The sequence below is a fragment of the Phyllopteryx taeniolatus genome, chromosome 7 (assembly GCF_024500385.1).
Source record: "Phyllopteryx taeniolatus isolate TA_2022b chromosome 7, UOR_Ptae_1.2, whole genome shotgun sequence".
Taxonomy (NCBI): domain Eukaryota; kingdom Metazoa; phylum Chordata; class Actinopteri; order Syngnathiformes; family Syngnathidae; genus Phyllopteryx; species Phyllopteryx taeniolatus.
The window spans coordinates 4,365,364-4,385,681 of NC_084508.1; the positions used below are offsets into that span (position 1 = coordinate 4,365,364).

Below are 20,318 nucleotides of genomic sequence, written 5' to 3' on the forward strand. Positions count from 1 at the left end.
AGCAGGGGCACGAAAGACGAGCCATGCTATCGTGGGGGTTCACTGTAATTTCTGTTGCTTTTGGTTGCTGGACCACCAGCTGTTTTGCTTTTGCTGCCCCCTACAGATTGAGAGTGTGAACTGTAGTCAGTCATATTTCACCTTTTTAAATTTCAGTCAAGTGTTTTTCATGTTGAACACAACGATGTACCCAGACAGCGCTGCTTGTTGTATTGTAGTTTTATCGTTTATTTGTATTTGTCTGTGTGCCAGGGAGAAGTACACGCTGGAGCAGGACATCAGGGAGGCAGAAGAGGCCATCCGGCACAAGAGCGCCGAGGTGCAGGTCAGTTCGTCTGGCGCACGCGTTCCACATATCGTTGACCGTGTGCCCGGCGTGGGGTCATCGGGGTCGTCTTCTCCTTTCAGGAAATGCAGAACGAGCTGGACCGAGAAGCCGCCTGCCTGCAGGAGCTGGAGGCGCAGAAACAGGATGCCCAGGACCGCCTGGAGGAGATGGACCAGCAGAAGCACAAGCTGGAGGACATGCTGAACGAGGTCCGCATCAAGTGTCAGGAGGAGTCTCAGATGGTGAGTGAGCGATCGATCGATCGTTACATTTAGTCAGATCGGTGGTTCTCAAACTGGGCTCCGCGAGCCGTAGCTACAGAGCTCCTTGCAAAAAATTATGTCGGCCCATTTAAAAAAGCAATAAATGTCCCACATGTAAACCATCTAGAAAATGCAACTTCAGTAGGAATTGCATGTCAATGCTGAAGAGCTGACGCTGAACTGAAATGTCCAAGTTGGGATGACTTGAATCGGTCACAAAATGTGGAAGGAGGAGATAAATATCTCAAATCTCTCTTGATTTGGGAATTTTATTGTGAAAATGTGAAATCTGGGGAATTATTGGATTGTGGAATTTTTATAAGAACGGCAAAGTTGGGGAACTTTTTTGCCGAATGTCTCATTCACTTCAATGAAGCTTTTTTTTTTTGGGGGGGGGGGAAGGAATTCTTTTGGGGGTGTGCGGAATAAAGGCTTCTTTATACTCGCGCCGACGTCACTGCGGCTCTCCCGCGCGCAGTTAGCCTTTATACTCGAGCGCAAGCCACGCGCGCAGTTTTGAAAATGTACTGCTGTTCACCTCCACGTCGGAGGTGTCGCTACGGCTGACATTGGCTAGGACGCCACAGGGTGGCGTTTCCTCTGCATTTTTTTGGGCCATTTCCGGTAGCCGTTTTCACTTTCCTTTCAGTAACAAGGAACAAAGCAACAACAATGGCGACCGTGGAACTGGGTCTGCTCGAACAAATGGACCTAGATGACCAGATGATACGTTTAATTATGCTGCAAAATCGATCGAGAAGGCGGGGACGGCGGCGCTATGTGGAACCGAGAGGAACGGTCAGTACGTCATCGCAGCATGTGACTAAAACGGACCAATCACGAGAGATGATGTCCGGGGCATTCTACGCGCAGCAACAATTTTTGCCGTTTGCAGGGGCCGCGTGGCCCAATGCGTCGGTCACGTGATGCAATGCGGGCGTTGTCGGGCGCGGGAGTATAAAGAGGCCTTAACACTTCAACTTCTCCAGCATTCACTCAAGTGCTCCTCCCTACCTTAGCTGACGGAAGTGTGAAAAAGGGAAATTATGGGATATGTATTACATTACTTCAAGACTTGATGTTTTCACAATATAAAGTAAAAACGAATACATTATTTCAAGATATGGTTGGGGTACGCCAGCAACTCTTCATTTGCAGCCGCCCGTTTGTCTTGTGAAATATATGAATGACGTTTAAACAATTCAATTCTACTTTATGCTCGAGAAATAGTGAGATTGTACCATTATTGAGCACCGTGGATGAGATTGTTATCAGTATGCATAAGATAAGAAGTGTTATGAAATGGGTGGGCTTTTCCCCAAAGAAACAACTGATCTAACTACAGGTGCAACAATTAATCAACTCATCAAATTAATTGATAGCAATCAATTAAAATTGTCCAAATCCTCAAAATTTCAGCCTCTCAACAGCACTGGTTAGCACGTCTGCCTCGCCGTTCTGAGGACCTGGGTTCAAATCCCGGCCCCGCCTGTGTGGACTTTGCATGTTCTCCCCGTGCCTGGGTGGCTTTTCTCCGGGTGCTCCGGTTTCCTCCCACGTCCCAAAAACATGCGTGCTAGGTTGATTGAAGACTCTAAATTGCCCGTAGGTGCCAATGTGAGTGCGACTGGTTTGTTTCTATGTGCCCTGCAATTGGCTGGTGACCGGTTCAGGGTGTACACCGCATCTCGCCCAAAGAGGGCTGGGATAGGCTCCCGCACGCCCGCGACCCGCGTGAGGAGAAGCAGTACAGAAAATGGATGGATGAATTTTTTATTATGAAATTATGGCTTTTGTCTCATGGTAATTGTGTTTAATTGATGTTAGGATTTTGAGGGGGGTTCTTGGAAAAATGTCTCCCATTCATGGGCTTCCTGGACCCAAAAGGTTTGAGGACTTGCGGTGTAAAACCTGTATTTCCGCACCTCATCATCTTGTCGTCGTCGCAGATCTCGACGCTGCAGAGTCAGATCCAGTCTCAGGAGTCAGACCTGCACAACCAAGAGGAGGAACTGAGTCGGGCCAAGGCCGACCTTGGCCGGCTGCAGCAGGAGGAGGACCAGCTGGAGCAGAGTCTGGCCGCCGGCAAGATCCAGCTGGAGACCATCATCAAGTCCCTGAAGGCCACGCAGGATGAGATCAACCAGGTGAAGCAGCAGGGGGCGCTGTTGTAACATTATTCTGGGCACAACTCAAGCGGTCCCGCCCAACCTCCAGCCAAGGCATATGGAAAACCTTTCATATCTTTGATGTCCAGCTTTAGGTCCATGTACTAGTACTGTAGTACTGTTTTTTTTTTTTTTTTTTTTTTTTCCCACTTCACTACTGTATGACATTTCTGTACTCTCGTAGGACAATTTTGACATACCAGTAAGATAACTATGTTCCTAGTGAGGCAAAACTACTAGTGAGCAACTTGGTGCTACTAGTAGGGTCCAAGGGGTAGGGATGGAACGGTTTTTGATTCGGTTCTGTTTCGGGCTGCTGGTAACATTATGATGACGTTTATAGAGCGAACTTTATGCATAAGCTGAGCTCATTCACATATCATCTGGAGACCTTTATTTTTTTTTTTTGAGCCGAGGCACCTATTTTCCATGACAAAAATCTCACGGCTAACCACCAAACAAAAATATCATAAGCTGTATAAATACTGAAATCTTGTGTAATTTAGTCACAAATGTACTTTACTCACTGTAAAATCTGGTCTTATTTAGTTGAACACAAAGCTGATATATTTGCAAGAAGCCAACTTATTCTGTTGTATGTATAGCAACAGGTGGATACGCGGCTTTATTGTACCTTTTGCCAATTGAAGAGCATTTAATTGTTTGCCTGTCACGCCGCTAGCATAGCTAGACGAGCAAAGATATATTTCTGATTGATTAAAATAATAATAATACAAAATATACAAGACGTAATTAATTTTCTCAAGAGTCGACATATACCGAACCGAAAACCACCACAAAACCGAGATACAAACCAAACAGTGGATTTTGTGAACCGTTCCATCCCTACTGAGAGGCTACTAGTGTGTGGCATATGCCTGCTAGTCGGCCCTTGTGGTGTTACTTGTGCATTTAGTTGAACACATTAGCTCTTAAGTTACATTCACATTGCAGGGCGTGATGCCCAATTCAGGTTTTTTCACTAAATACAATCTTTTTGTGTCGTCGTTCACATCGGAAAAACAAATGCGACTTCTAATGTGGACAGCACGAGTCCGTGACGTCAAGTGCACGCGCACAAAACATGACATCACGTTGCGCATGCGTCCTCGCGTTAAGTCCCGTCATTATGCATTTGTGGCAATTTCAAGGATTTTGCCAACATTCTCATATATTTATCTTCTTTTCACCACTGACTCTTTTCTCCTCCTGTGTCCACCATTGCTTTTCGCGCTTGTTTGTTTTGTCGAACTGTTGTGACTGTTTTGGCCTTTTCATGGCATATACAGTATGTTGGATGAGGGCGACCCGAGTGTCCAGATCACACTCGCATCGGGTACATATCCAATTTAAATCCACATACGAAAAAGCCTGGGTCAGATTTATTAAAAAAAAAAAAAAAAAAAAAACCTAAATTGTACTATTCACATTGATATGAAAAAAATCAGATACATGTCGCATAAGGGCAAAAAAAAAAAAAAAAAAACCTCTGACTTGACCTGCAGTGTGAACGTAGCCGTATTGTGTGTTCTGTAGGCACGCAGTAAACTGTCCCAGATCCAGGAGAGCCAGCAGGATGTGTCCAAAAGCATCGAGCAGTACAACAGCACCCTGAACGGAACCCACGGAGGAAGCATGACCAACCTGGCCGACATGAGCGAGGGCTTCAACGACAGGGAGAACGGAGCCTTCCCCTCCGTGGGGGCGGAGTCCTCACAGGCGGAGGTGGCAAAAGTACTCGCACTCTGTATTGAAGCGCAAGTAGAGATACTTTACCATATGAAGTACTGATTTAGCTCCTTAGGTAAACGTATACAAGTACAGACTCTGAAATGTTCGTAAGGGTAAAAGGACATTTTTACACAGCAGATTTGGCATTTTTTAGAACCTGCCCGTTTTCCCAAAGTCCATCTTCAATACTCGTTTGCAGACGAGCAAAACGGATCTTTTTGTCGTCCTTCGAAATGTGCAACGTTAACTTGTATATTGAAACTTTATTTAACAATAGATCCTAACTAATCAGCTGATGTTGATTTGTCGGGCTTCTGATTGGTCACAATGTCAAAGTGCTAATGTTCGTTCTCCACTCAAAGTTGTGACTGCGATGTAGCGAAGACTCAGACCGAGTCTTTATTGTTTGCCTCCTTGGAAAATGAGTATGCCATGTTGGAAATGTCCGAGTCAGAGAGGCTTTTCCTTTTTTTTGTTTCAGCTTTGCGTCTTGCAGGAAGATCCGTTCAAAGTGAAGCCGTCGGTGTTCAACAGTCAGCCTCAGGAGCTCCACGCCGACCCCTTCCACTCCGAGGACCCCTTCAGGACGGACCCTTTCAAAGGTGCTCTTCTCCTCGTCTTCTTCGTTGCCGCTCGTCGCTCTCTGCTCACACGGTTGTCGTTGCTAGCGAGGTTAGCTTCGTTCCGCTCGTGTGTTTCAAGCTTTTTGAGTTGCTGTCTTCCTCCTCCAGGAGACCCTTTCCAAAACGACCCCTTTGCAAAGCCGCCAGTAGCCTCTGCAGGTATGCACTTACACACTTTTACTCTTTGTTTTAATGGGGGGGGGGGGGGGGGAATACTTTTGAATTGCCTTTTAGAGGGCAGCACGTTGACCGACTGGTTAGCACATCCGCCTCTGAGGACCGGTGTTCAAATCCCGGCCTCGCATGTGTGGAGTATCCATGTTGTCCCCGTGCCTGGGTGGCTTTTCTCTGGGTGCTCCAGTTTAATCCCACATCCCAAAAACAATTGGAGACTCTCAATTGCCCGTAGGTGTGAATGTCAGTGCGAATGGTTTCTATGTGCCCTGGTCAAAAGAAAACGATAGCATGCGAAAGCAAAGACCTTTCCGTTAAGACAAACGTCGAATCTGTTTCTATGCCACCTGTCGTTTTAATAACACCTACCTTCTATCTTCTTTGCTGCTGGCACTATCGCTAATAACTCGCACACCGAATACAAAGAGGAGCTGGCAACAGAGATAAAAACCGTACCAATAATTATTACCGCCTTTTGAAATTTTGTCAAAACCATTTCAAAATGTGAAATTACACAACAAAGTATAAAAATAACAAATCAGCTGCCTGTCTGCAAATTTTAAGATGTTCAATTTCTCCACCGATGATTTGGCCATGACGTGATCCAACCACGAATGGTTATGAGGATATAATAATGTCATTTGTATCTTTACACTCCAGCCTCCTTGCACTTCTATTGAAGCGTAATGTCTGATCTCTTGTCAAAGCGGAAAGCTCAGCAGAGCTGCGAGGTTGTTAGATGCTCAGATTAGCGTCGGCTTCTGATGAACGCGTATTTGCTGTGACGTAGTAGCCAGAAAACGCTGTACGACCGACCTTGCCTACATACAAAAAGGAGCTTACAAGCATTCGGTAGCCTCTGTAGCCCAAAGTAGAAGGAGGTGGCGTGGGCAGTGGCTTCTTTGCATGAGGAAGTCGACCCCAAACAAACCGCTGTGAACAGGGCTGTTTAGAGGGTCTGATAGTGCTGCTTCATCATAAGGACAACATCGCCCCGTGTGGGTAAAATGTCAGGCTTGTGGTGCCGCTTATTGTACTTGGTCTCACACACACACACACACGTGTGAAACCTCAGGCCCACTTCCTCCTCCTCCATCATGTAGTGTAGTTTCACTGCTGCGCTTTCGATGGAAATTTGCCATCAAAATGAGTTCACACGGCCGTCAAGTTGCCGCCTATACCGTGACTTGTGCTTGACTTGAACTTTCTGTTTGCCATGTCGTCATCTGTTTTGGCTGCTTGCTTCTTCTGCGCAATAGCTACTGGATAGTATCTATTCCATTGCAATATAGCGGTACTGTACGTCGCACCTGAGTGACCAGCAAACCGCTGCTGGTCGCTCATTGTCTCTCAAAGGTTTAACATTTAAGGATACACTCCTAGAAATGACTAAAATAAACGGGCATGCTCACGTTAGCACTAGCCAGTATTTGATGTCACAGTCTCCACTTGACTGCAAAGGCCTCAGTCTGACTGACGCATTCAAGGTGGCCTGGTTTTCGTAGTTTCTCCAGTGAAGCGAACGTGTTTTTGTAAAACGTTATTAGTCTCCAGTGAAGCTAACTTACAGGTTAGTAATTTTATGAGGTTAACATACATATTTTTAGAAACAATATCGCCAATGAAACCAACTTTTTTTTGGGGGGGGGGGGTCAATTTTATGACGTTAACATGTTTTTTGTAAATATGAAAATCTCCATGGAAGCTAACATAGGTTTCTAAAGGCAATTACGTGAAGCTGGCATGCATGATTTTACTGACAAGTTTATGAAGTTAACATGCAGTTTTATAGAAACATTTGTTACAGACAACCTTTACGAAGTTAAGATTCGTGTTTTCATAACATTAAAAAACTAACATAGACCAATTTATGAAGTTAACAAATGTTTTTATAAACATTGAAGTCTCCAAAGAAGCTCATGTACAGGATTTTTGAGACCATTTTTAAAGACGGTGTTTATTTAGTTAACATGAGTTTTTGGAAAGATCGTTAAAGTCTCCAATGAAGCTAGCGCACCTTTTTATAATTAGAGCTGACCTCCGTTTACTCGCGGTTTGGCACCACGGTTCACCTATTCGCAGATATTTTTTTTCACGTTTTTTTTTTTTTCAAATTAGTTTCCTTTTAGTTTAGTTTAGTTTCTTACTTTTTCTTTTCTGTTGTGGTAAAGAAGGAGCTAAGCCGAAATTTACCGGTCGATCTACGTTCCTACCCTCACCTCCGGTCACAAGCTGTGGGTCGTGACCGGAACAACAAGATCCCGGATACGAGCGGCCGAAATGAGTTTCCTCCGCAGGGTGTCCGGGCTCCCCCTGAGAGATTTCGGCTTAGCTCCGTCTTCACCACAACAGACCGATCCAAAGTCCGCATCACTGCAGACGCCGCACCGATTCGCCTGTCGATCTCCCGTCCCATTCTTCCCTCACTCGTGAACAAGACCCCGAGATACTTGAACTCCTCCACTTGGGGCAGGATCTCATCCCCGACCCGGAGAGGGCACGCCACCCTTTTCCCACTGAGGACCCCACCGTCCCCACTATACACAGTGTTGATGGTGCACTGCTTCCCATCAACACTATCTTTCTAACTATACTGTAATATTAAAGACAATTTAATGTAACGAACGTCCAGGTTTTTATAAACAAGTCAGTCAAGAACTCAACCTTCTTGCTGCGAGGCAACAATGCAAACTACTTAACATTTCCAAATCCCGTACCTCATAAATGGAGTCGTATTTGGCATTACAGATCCGTTTGGTGGCGACCCATTCAAAGAGACGGACCCGTTCAAGGCCTCGTCTGAAGATTTCTTCAAGAAAACCACAAAGACGGACCCCTTCGCCACAGCGGACCCCTTCAGCAAGAGTGCCACGCTACCCTCCAAGGTGACACATTCAGTCATAGCGTTGCATCGATTCACTTTTAATCACTTTCGAAGGTTTCTACGGAAAAGTGACTTTTAAATAGCTTGTTTACAAATGTAGCAGGAACAGTGTTTGCGCCACTCTGCTGATCTCAGTGATCTAATACCGCCATCTACAGGGCTCTCTTAGTCTTTAGTTTTTCTACAAACCTGAATTTCACAAACAGGCTGGGCGAGACCCTCTTCCACACTTGAATATAATCGTCGTTGGCAGTAAACGGTTCGATTCCGGCTAATGAATGTCGACAGCCACAAGTTTCAATGCAGATTGTCTCACAGTCAGCGAAAGTCAGCGTGAGACATTTTGAAAATAAAAACCTTTGAAAAAGTGTTCTTTCTCCTGCAGCAATTGAGCCATTTCACGAGCGGTGACCCGTTTTCCTCCAGCAACTCCAAATCCAAAGGGGCAGGTAGGAAGTTTCCCATCCAAGATTAAGCATCCAGGAGCGTTTATGGCTTTTTTTGTTTTTTTTGTTTAGTTTTGTTTTTTTGACGCCGCCAGATTTGTTTGGCACTTTGGATCCGTTTGGGAGCGGCTCGTTCAGCAGCAGCAGTAAAAGCAGCTCCGCCGGGTTCGCCGACTTCAGTCACATGGGCAAGCCCAGAGACCCGTTCGAAGGCCGCGCCAGCTGGCTGCCAGACTACCAGAAGGTAACGCAAAAGAACGCTTCCCCAAGGGGCTCACGGTAGCATGGCTGTGACTAACGAGGTATACTTCCTCGTGGCCAGGCTGCGTTTGCAGATGATCCATTCAGCAGGAAGAGTGACACGCCCGCCCTGCCGCCCAAGAAAGGAGTTCCTCCGAGGCCCAAACCCCCCAGTGGTGAGTGGAGAATTAAAAGACGCTAGTTCCAAAATGTCATACAGTTAACCCCCGTTTATCATAGGGTTATCCTTTTCAGGGCCACCCCACACGTTTTACCCATCCCACATTCTTTATACACTTTAAAACTTAATCAACACTTTTTCACACTATTCCTTAGTGCCTGTTTTCTCGTTGCCAAGCAATGGGAGACGAACCAATGAGATCACTTTGCGACTCTCGTGCTGGTTTCAGGCTGTTTATTTGTCTCTCTCACTTGAAGTTTACTGTAAAAATGACACTTATAACAGAAGAGCATCAAACGTCGTATATTCAAACAGCAAACTGTTCAACCAAACCATATCATACTGAAAGTCCACTAGTTTAATGCTAACGTACAATGCAAAACGCCATAGACAGCCTAACAGAAGTTAGCATAGATGTTAGGGTCGTTTTACACCTTGAGACAGCTGCTTTCTTAACACACGGAGAAGCATCACATACAAATAGAGCATACATCATTACTCACAGGCATATATTTTCTGCTCCGTCAGAACAGCAAATATTACTGGAGTTGGGGACCTTCTCTGCCTCTTCTATTATGGTGCTCAGTGCTGCCTGGCGTATTGCATAACAACTCGGTGTTACACTGATGGCACTGCAACTCACAATTGGGATTTGCCTGTACATTGTCCAAAAATATATATTTTTTAAATGGATTGGTTAAAAATATGAAAGCTCAACATTGCTGTAGTAGGGGTTCTCTGTATTGGCTTTCTATAGACATCTGGATTGAAATAAAATATATAGATTTTGTCTCAATCATCTTGTGTCCGTTCAACACCTGGGCCAAAGTAAGGTCAAAATTTTACATGAACCCAAGTCGCAGAGATTGGAGTAATATGTGCCGACTGAGTGAATGGACGATCTAAAAATGTCAGCGGTGGTTTTTACGTCCCCAAAAAATGAGGATAATAGCTGTGCAGTGTGGTCATCCTAACATTACAATTCAAATGTATTATATGTCAACTTATTGACATTGCACTATTACATAATAGTGGTGCCATTTTTTATAGAATGCCTTAAATGACAGGCTTATGGTACAGGAGGACACATACGGTCGCAACTTTGATGTTGTGTGCTTTGCTGGCAGACACACCCTGACCTGCTTCCTCTCTCCTGCCAGCGTGCGTGCGGAGTCGTTCAAAAGCGCGGACATTGGTTTCTGTTCTTGTGTGTTTGTAACCTTTTAATGTTGCAGTGGTCCCTCCCACACACAAGTACGCACTTGCACGCTCTCATACACAGGAGCAGCAGGTGTATCAGGTTAATGTTTGGGGTCACCATTCATGTCAGCAGGTTTAACTGCTTCATGCAATTCGTGGTTAAAAAAAAAAAAAGAAAGAAAAATAACATGCAAATGAATTGCCGCTGGTGTAGCGGTTCATTTGCAAAACAGGGTGGAGCGCATGACTGTGGTTTCTCTTGTGTGTGTGTGTGTGTTTGGGTTCTTCAAGAGGAAAAAACTGATTGCCAGCCACACAGTTTTGCACTCGTGTGTGTGTGTGTGTGTGAACTCGTGGCCCGACTCGAGCTCGCACGCATTGCGACCAACCGGTCGTGTGGTTTTTAACACTTTGAAGAGCCAAGTGGCGCTCGCGTTTCCCACGATGCAACTCTGGTAGAAGCAGCTTCATGTTGCAGTTCTTTCAGCGGCCGTAGTGGCCATGGCCTGGTTAAGCCCTAACCAGATCCAGCCCACTAAATCATTTCATGTGGCCCGCTAGAGCAAATCATGTGCATCTACTTCATGTTTCTGGCTCAAATCTTAAACATTAAAATTGCACGTTCAGCCATAACAAGCATTGTTTTGTTATCAAACCCTTTTTGAAAATGAATTGAACATTTGTCAAACAGGCTATTTTCCTTGACTTCCGCTTTCAAAAGTGGTGATTTGTCGAGTATGTTTGATATAGAATGAGGCAATTTTCCATTGATATGATTTCACAGTCATAATAGCCCTCCCTCAATGCGACTCGTGTCAAAACTGAGTTTGGAGAACACGCAGTGATGGTGGGCCAAGCTGTTTTCAAAGCAGAGGTCCCATATTGCCTTGTTGACGGACCTTTCAAGACCCGCTGAATATGGTGTTCTGCGGCAGTCTAAGCGCCACACCTACCTGCTTTGTTTCTAGCGTTTTCCATTCTCCAGTAACAAGCAGTACAACACGTGTTGATTTCACCAAAAACGCCGGTTTCTGATCAAAAAGCGCTTTTTGTGTCAAGCAGAACAGTGACTTTGACGCTGCTATTTTGCTGCTTTTGTGACACCGCAAGCCATAAAACAAGGCTGAGAGAGGGATTTTGATGGCAAAATAATCATTTATATGCGGATGTAGAAATGCACCGTGAGCAATGCTGACAAAGTGAACGTCAGTGGCTTTTTCGCCATTCACTCTATGAACTGCGTCATCCTTTCTCATGATCGCGACACACGCTTTCTACTGCCTACCGCAACACATACTCTGTTGATACCATACACATACATACTTTGTTCAAGTGTAGAGGCCTAAATCTGTCCCAACTTTCAACGTTTTAGCATTTCTCGGTCTCATAATTGGCGTGACAAGATTCACCCCTTAATCTTCGTCCTCAGCTCACAAGCTGTGCCGATCTCAAATCCCAGTGATCTAACGCTGCCATCTATTAGTGTCTGTTCATCATTGCGGTGGTTTCTAACCCGGAATTTCACAAACAAGCTGGGCGGGAGCCTCTTTCAATGACTACTCGTTGAAAATTGTACTTCATGAATATATTTGGCGTGGCAGGAAATGGTTGGATTCCACTTGGCCAATATAAATGATCAAATCCCGGCCCCGCCTGTGTGGAGCTTGCATGTTCTCCCCGGGCCTGCGTGGCTTTTCTCCGGGCACTCCGCTTTCCTCCCACATCCCCAAAACATGCATGAATTGGAGACTCTAAATTGCCCGTAGGTGTGAATGTGTGCGCGAATGTTTTTTTGTTTCTATGTGCCCTGCGATTGGCTGGCGACCGGTTCAGGGTGTAGGCCGCCTCTCGCCCGAAGATAGCTGGGACAGGCCCATGTGAGGACAAAGCGGTACGGAAAATGAATGAATGAATGAACCCTGAAAATGGAGAAAGTGCCTTCAAAGCCAAATGGCAGAGTTTGCCTTTTTGGCTATAGGTCCTTGAGACTTTTTCGTAGGTCTGCTCGTGATTGACATGTCTACCAAATTCCATGTTGCCAAGTCAAACTCGTTTCCGGGGCAGAATATTTAAATTCTTAAACTTCAAAAAGTTATAGCTACAGTTTGTGTGTTATGATGCAAGTCCTCAAATGTCGCTGGCATGCTCTGACCACACACAGTGACAAAAAAGTCGAATCATTTGCGATTTAGCGTGACCCGTGTGTCACGTGGTTCAAATTTGTTAGCTAGCGGACAAAATCTCATGGATGACTTTGTCGGCAACTTTATGGGCAAGATGAGACAAAAATGGCAGCTTTAAACCGGAATGGCTGACTTGCTGTTTCTTTTCAGGCATGGCTCCCTGAGACTTTTTGGTGGCGCTACCTGTGATGTTGCAACTTCATGTTGCTGAGTGAAATTGTCTTCGAGGCCGGAATTTAAAAAAAATTGTGACGTGTGCAACCGAGCCACGTATTGAATATCACATCGATATTTGAATGCTAGTTAATCAGCATAGCTCTTGTAAAAATGCCTTTCAAGAAGGAAAGTTGCAGTCTGCATCTGATAACGTTTGTTATCCGATGATCTGTTGTCAACAACAGCACCAGGGTGCTTATGTGGCCACAGACCAAACCAGCTCTTCAACCAGGAAACCGTTGAGAGCGGTCGTGCTGGTTTTTGCGGGTTTCGTTGTTTGTCTTCCGCTTCCGACCAGATGTTCTTTGCGACTACGCAACAATAAAGAGCAGAAGCGTGCATCCAAACACACACAAACAACAGTTGTGAAGCAAAACAATTGAAGGTTTTCAATTGCCCCGACGGAATCCTGATCTCAGTCCCACCGAAAATAATTGTAAATAGCTAAAAACATTGAAATTGTGGAGTAGTAACCGTGACCACGCCGTGTCTGCAGGTAAGACAACGCCGGTGAACACGTCCGGCCCGGCGGACCCCCCCAAGCCGTGCGACCCCTTCCAGCCGTTCGGCCGGGACGGCGCCGACCCCTTCCAGAGTAAAAAGGGGCCGGGGGACCCCTTCAGCGGCAAGGACCCCTTTGCCCCGCCGTCCTCGGCACCAGGCAAGACTCTCCCTAGGCCCTTGCAACGGTCACTTTGCTGACTGTGATTTGTGTTATGTGATTCCTGGAATTCCTTGAAGACTTTACCGATAGAGTATATTGTCTCTCCCATCTCCAAAATGACTACTTTTCAATAAATAAAAAAAAAAAAGTCATCTTGCTTGAATTATATGTACATATACCGTTGCGCAAGTGCACCAAGACAACACCGGCCCAAATCATGTTCAATCGCTAATTTAATGGACTAAAGAATTAATGATGACAAACCGACCAGACAAAACCTTTCACAAAAGCAAACGACTGTTGTTACATCGTCTTCCCCAAACTCTTTGTCAAAGTTCCCTCAATGCCATGTGTGATGCAATCAATAAAACGCTTGAGCAGACGAAGCAGTTTAATGGGCGTAAATGAGTCTGCACGCGCTTACCTTCGTGGCTGACCAAGCTATTTTCAACAAGTTGCTTAATAATGTGTAAAAATAACAGACCACGTGGGGACAGACCATGAGTATCGCTTTGTGAACAAATATGAAATTGAGCGTATTTGGGCAAACGGGGCTTCCACCCGAGAGCAACGATATGCAACTTGATCCACTGAGTTGATGGATTGCTAATGTGTGTGTGTTGTTTCCTCCTTGACAGGACCTGACAAGGTTAAGGTGAGTCTGACTTTTTTTTGAATGAACACTACCAGACAGTGTCACAGATACAACACAACACGCATCACAAATTGTCAGCCATCTTTGATGTGCTTGACTGCAACGTTGTCAGACCAGGTAAGCTGTGAGGGGCATATTTCCTACAGTCTCGAATGCAACACAGGTGGACCAATTGGGAATCTCGTTCATTGACAAACACACTAATCAAGAGCCATTTTCACACGGCTTTCCTGCCATGTTGGCTCATTAGAGGCATAACTGTAGCGCTTGCATTTTTCCAACTGTGCCAGGACATTTCTGTGTCCACAAAGCCAAAATATGTGGATCGACCTTCGCCGCTAAACAGCAAGCCAGTCGGAAAGTAGGAAAGTGCTCTACTTCAGATAAAAAGTCTTTTGCAATATAAAATATGTATCCAAAAAAAAAGAGAGAGTTTCTGTGTCTGACTGTTATCAAAAATGTCATGGAGTGGCGAATAGGAAAGTCGCAAAGAGTATTTTGGGGTTTACGTAGAGGCGACGGACACGCCAGCATCCTCGCACTTCTGCCGCGTATCGCATCAAATCATCTTGTCATGATTTGTTTATTTTTAAGGCTAATGTTGTTCCATGATATTAAATTTTGGGTTCACAATTCAGGTTATATTTAGCTTTTAACCCCTTGTTTACCACGGGGGGCGGGGGGGTTTAGGTTCTGGACCACCCTCACAATAAGTGAAATCTGTGAAGTGGCTACCACATTTTTTTGGATCATTAATACATATTTTAAAGCTGGATGAACCTCCCCAGCCTCTTATAATAAATCTTCCCCACACTCCTATTAACCTTTACCATACTCTTATAAACACTTTCTATACTCTTAAGCGCCTTTTAAACTCTTAAATATACAGTAATGCACACTAGTTCTGTACACTATGTACATTTTATTGCTTGTAATGTGTTGTAATTAATTTTTCTTTTGTTTTTTTTACATTTTTGTTTTAGGCTAGTAAGCGTTTTTTTTTTTTTTTTTTTTACAAAAATAATTACAGCATACACTCAAAATCCTGTGAGATGATGAATAATGCATGATACATATGAATATGAAAAAAAACAGCACACTGAATCCGCAATTGGTGAATTGTGAAATAGCGAGGGAGCACTGTATAGCACAGGTGTCAAACTCACAGCCCGGGGGCTAGATTCAGCCCACCACATCATTTTATGTGGCCCAGAAGGCAAATTGTTTCAACTTCCATGATTCTTCATCAAATCTGTAACAAAATTTCAAATTGTCATAAGTAATAAGAAATAATTTTGAGATATTGCAAGCATTTTTTTCATGACCAAACCCCTTTTATAGTAACCTGAACAGTAGTTAAACTATTATCCTTGACTTCTGATTTCAAAATGAATTAACCATGAAATTGTTGCGTATCTTTAATACTACAATGAGGCGATTTAAAAAAAAAAAAAAAAAAAAAATTCACAGTCATAAAGGCCCTCTGAGGGAAACCGTAACTAGAGTGTGGACCACGACGAAAATGAGTTTGACACGCCTGCTGTATAGGCAATTCTAAATATTTGGGGTGGGGGGGGGGGGTCCAAAAGGTCCACTGTACTCACGGGCTCTGTTGTGGCTCTGATTCTAAGTTGTAAGCTCTAAAATCGGCAGGTGGACCAGCTAGCTAGCTACCTATAAGACAAGAAAGTTCATCTCGGTCTAAGACTACCTTATAAAGCAGGGGTGTCAAACTTCTTTTTGTCACGGGCCACATCGCAGTTATGGTTGCAAACCCATATGAATCTATGATTGCCTCATATTATTTCATATACACAAATGAATGGATAATTACTTTTGAAATCAAAAGCCAGTAAAAAGTGTTTGTTCAACTAAAGTATGAATCAATTTGATTTTAAAAGTGGGGTTGGTAACAAAAAAATGCTTGCAATATCTCAATATTTTTAAAAGTGAAGCCAATTTGGAATTTTGGTATTTTAGCGAGAAACACAAAGTTGATGTGGGCCACATAAAATGACGTGGTGGGCCGGATCTGGCCCCCGGGCCACCAGTTTGACACCTGGAAATAATGTTCATTATAATGGGCCAAAAATTGCTTCCTGGTATTATAAGTCTTAAATTTTGTTTTGGAGAAAAACAAATGTTATTTGAACAAATCCAACATTCAGCTGCAAATTCAGCGTCACTTCCAAGTAGCTAGCAGAAGCCAGGCGGAAGCCAAGAAGGATGTTCGGCTCCCTCGGTCACGTGCACTGGCAAGGTTGGGAGGCCTTTTTTTGGAACACCATAATATATTGCTGAAAGTTGAATTTGCAGCTGAATACGTTGAATTTTTGAAGTTGAAAAGCGTACGTTGAATATTTTGATGATAATAATATTCTGTATGACTAATTGAGATTCCGAATCTGATGGCATAGATGTACTTCCATATTTCGATAGCGTCATGTCACGCTCAGATGGCTTATTAGGATTCCCACATAGTTTCCAGGCAGGACACGCCCCACTGCAACATGATTGGCGCTTGCATTGCAGGACAGGCTACGCAGCTGTAACGACATGACCATCGCAAACATGTATCACATTTGTACAAAATAAAAACAAAGAAATGTGTTAGGTTTAGGGCAAGGATTGAGGGCGAAGGCGGTTTAGGATGGTTTCAGGTTAGGATTAGGGTGGGTCAGGGTAAGTGGCGAACATATTACCGCTGCCACACTTGAGTCACAAACTTCTTTTCCCATCTGGGAGCAGTAGGGCGTGTTCCACAGGGATACAACAGCCAATCGTAGTGCAGCGGCGCGTGTCCTGGAGCCAGTAATATTCTGCCTAGGAACTATGTGGGAATCCTAATAACGCCGCTCGGACATGTTAGCAGAAGCTAACGTTGAATGTGTGTGTGTGCGCGCACACCAGTTTAACAACGAGGCCCAGCAGCTGGAGTGGGCCAAGCGGGAGAGCGAGCGGGCCGAGCGGGAGCGCCTGAAACGTCTGCGGCAGCAGGAGCAGGAAGACCTGGAGCTCGCCATCGCCCTCAGCAAGGCCGAGATGTCCAACGCGTGACCGCCCGCTCGCCAAACGGCCAATGTGACACTTGATTATTATCTTCTCTCTCACACTCGCGTGCGCACACACACACACACACACACACACAATGAACGCTCCCAGGATGAACAAAAAACGCAAACCACCTCTGAGTTTTGCGTTGAGCCCAAGCGACATTTTCTCTTACGGGAGCGTCGATTAGCATCTTCTGTTGCTAAAAGAACGCTCTGGAATGACTGAATGGGATTAGACGCTCTTCATCATCATCATCATCATCATTAATGATTCACTGTGATGAGAGGTCAGAAAAGGTCAGAAAAACCTCAATTTTTGTGTTCCTTGAACCCCTGTGGGTCCTTCTAACTGGAGTCACATTCGGGAAGTTAGCGACCAGCGACGTTAGCTCGCGGTTTTCGCCCCGTTGTCATCGTCGTCTTTCCGCCGACCTTTCGACACGGTTTCTATTTCCCGTGTGACTTTCCAGAAACCTGCTCGTTAGCTTCATTGACGACTCTAAATTGAATGTGAGGGCGAATGGTCGTTTGTCCTGCCATTGACTGGCGACCAGTCTGGGGTGTGCCCCGCCTCTCGCCCGAGGTCAGCTGGGATTGGCTCCGGCGGGATGGATGCATTTCCACTGAAAGACAAACGACGACGTAGCGCTAAAGCAGTATTACCTTGTAATTGCACGTTTGTATCATTTTGATGAAGTCATCAGGGAATCTTGTTTTTTTTTAACCCAAATGTTTGAAGCTTATGTTTTGGGGATGTTTTAAACTTCCGCTGACGATGTCGTCAAACTGACAAACGGCTTTTTTGAACCACTCTTTAACTGTTTCAACTTTTGTTGTTTTGGATGGATGTGACTGAACACACTGCTGACTTTTGTCCTCATTCATCTGACATACTTATTTATTCCTAATGTTGGGAAGTTTACATTGCGCTCCCTTGAAGATCAAAACCACTTAAAAAAAAAAAAAAAAACACAAACGTTTGTCGAATGTTGTGATTGCCGTGCTGGATAGACACTACTCGAAGACAAACAAATGACACACTCCTGGTTAAAAAAAATAATAATTATGCGGGTCCCCAGACAGGACCTGGGGGGATGATACCCCCATCAACCCCTCACCCTCCACCCCATGTTGTGTCTGTCGAATCCTGTCTAGAAACTTGAATTTTACACCACTGGCTATCGTCACGCATCTGAGTGACGCAAAATGCTGATGAAAAAAAGCAAGAAACTAAAAATGTTGGTTGTATATTTTTCTTTTAATCAATCAGTATGGTGTAAGTTTCCATCAGGACTGTAACAAAAGACGACTTTTGAACTGTACAAGCTAAATTCTTATTTTTTTTTTCTTCCAAAACTCAAATGTTCCTATTAATGTGAAGTGTCTGAAGATTGGTCGCCTTCAAGTTGCTATGCAGCTGCCGCTTTTGCCGAATTTCAAACGGCTTCTCACCGTTTTTTGGGTTTACAGTACACAGAACCATCCGCTGTTTTTTTGGTAAGCTAAATGCGCTAACACGCTGAGCCAGGGAGCCAGTCGTTTTCTTGAGTCTCTGGATTGATTGGTTGCTTTGCTTTTGCTCCTTTAAATTGGTAGATTATGGCTAGCTCGCAGGCTAGCTCGCTTGTGTCTGTCTGCCAGGACTGCTAACATTGTAGGCACAGTTTCATTTTATGGATTTGTTATATTATGATGTGAAGTAACCGATGGCTAACCGCCACCGAATAACTTGGCACACTAACAAGCTAACATTGTAGCATGCTGAACCATCAAAGAAGGTGTTTTCTTGAGTGGCTAGATTAAATTAATGGTGGCTCTGCACGCTAGTGCTAGCTCGTAGGCTAGCTCTGCTAATGTTAGCTTGTTGGTGTATTACCGCCTGGACTGCTAACTTTGTAACACGTTTTTATCATTTATATTTTGTTGTAATGTAATGTAAACAGCTAGAATGCTAAAACATCAAACCAATCGTTTTCTTGAGTCCTTTATCAAGTTTTTTTTTCTAGCAGCTAGCTCTCACTAGTTCAGGGGATGTTAGCGTGTTTGTTTTCCTGCCTGGGCTGCCAACATTTTAAAATGCCTGTTTTCATATAGGCTTTGTTAACTTTATCACTTATCAGTACGATATGATTTGGTCGCTAGCCGTCGGCTAACAAGATGGTGGCTCAGCTTGTGCTCCTCCTGTCTCGCAGGCTAGCTTTACTCATGTTAGCTGGTCGTAGAAATGTCACAAATGGGCTTTTAAAAATATCTCTGCCATTTCGCTAACAAGCAGTGGCTAGCCACCAGCTAACATGCTAGCCTGCTTCTATTGAGTTTGGTATGTGTTTCACGTAGCAGAGTTGCTAACTGGTAGCTAGGCACCACTGTAGGCAATGTCGCTGCTAATGAGCTAATTTGTGTGTGTCAGACATCATCAAAGTTGCTTCATCGCCGTCATACCTTCTGCGTTTATGCTAAGCTAATTAGCTTAGCCTCGCTTGTCTCTTCCATTGAGCCCTACTGTGAAACCTCAGCTGTGCGCCTTGTACTGCTTTTTGAGCGGCGACCGTTCGAACCGTTCATGCTGTATTTGTCACCCTTGTGCAATAGGTGTTTTAGTTTTGATGTCATGTATGTTGTTTCATGTTTTTCATCAGTTTGATGCACTTGCAGCTTCTGATCCCTTTGGGGAAATGAAACATTTCGGGGAGTAAGAATATTAAGAGGATGTTTTTAACCCTGTTTTCTTGACAACGTGCACATTATTTTTTTTTCTGTTGCTGAGCTGTCTTAATCCAGATGCTGTGTATACTTTCACATCTCTTGTATAAAGAAAAAGTGTGACACTAACAATCGAGTAGCCAAACGGTCGTCGTCTCGACTGGACGTTTTTGTTGAAAGAAAAAAACAAAAAAATGACTTCTACCTGACACGTGTCTCCTCTTTCCTTTGGATGCATACTTACACGCATAAAAAAACAAATATATAAAACTTTTCCTCGAAAGTAGTAGTGGATTGTAGAAGGTGTTAGAGCGTGGTGAAGGCCGTAGAAGGTTGTTTCAGGTAGTTGAACCATAACACATTTTCCTGTGTTTGTGATACTTTGTTATGGTCCGATGAAACCAAAGTTGAACATTTTGGCCATCGTTCCAACATCATCTGAAGGATACCCTAATGAAGCTTGATGGTGGTGGCGTCATGCTTCGCGGCTGTTTTCTGGGGCTTTCAACAAAATGGAAGAAATTATGAACAGTTCCCAATACTGTCAGTGTTAGCACAAAACCAGGCTTCTGCTACGTAGCAAAACTAATGTGAGGAAAAGTCTCC

The 20,318-nt window shown here is 44.3% G+C and overlaps 1 protein-coding gene across 4 annotated transcripts in view; it reads left to right on the top strand.

Annotated features, from left to right (window-relative positions):
- The window catches only part of eps15l1a (epidermal growth factor receptor pathway substrate 15-like 1a), a 34,390-nt gene extending 14,469 nt beyond the window's left edge, over positions 1 to 19,921 (top strand). For 2 of the 4 annotated variants that reach the window (XM_061779831.1, XM_061779833.1), the window contains 13 exons: positions 253 to 325; positions 409 to 570; positions 2,541 to 2,738; positions 4,296 to 4,493; positions 4,972 to 5,092; positions 5,222 to 5,272; positions 8,036 to 8,172; positions 8,557 to 8,620; positions 8,713 to 8,861; positions 8,940 to 9,033; positions 13,134 to 13,298; positions 13,940 to 13,956; positions 16,867 to 19,921. In XM_061779831.1, the coding sequence (XP_061635815.1) occupies positions 253 to 325; positions 409 to 570; positions 2,541 to 2,738; positions 4,296 to 4,493; positions 4,972 to 5,092; positions 5,222 to 5,272; positions 8,036 to 8,172; positions 8,557 to 8,620; positions 8,713 to 8,861; positions 8,940 to 9,033; positions 13,134 to 13,298; positions 13,940 to 13,956; positions 16,867 to 17,013 (1,576 nt within the window). In that variant the 3' untranslated portion in view covers positions 17,014 to 19,921. The remainder of the gene's footprint in view (positions 1 to 252; positions 326 to 408; positions 571 to 2,540; positions 2,739 to 4,295; positions 4,494 to 4,971; positions 5,093 to 5,221; positions 5,273 to 8,035; positions 8,173 to 8,556; positions 8,621 to 8,712; positions 8,862 to 8,939; positions 9,034 to 13,133; positions 13,299 to 13,939; positions 13,957 to 16,866) is intronic. The other 2 variants (XM_061779832.1, XM_061779834.1) reach the window with 2 other exon arrangements.
- Positions 19,922 to 20,318: the final 397 nt, after the last annotated feature.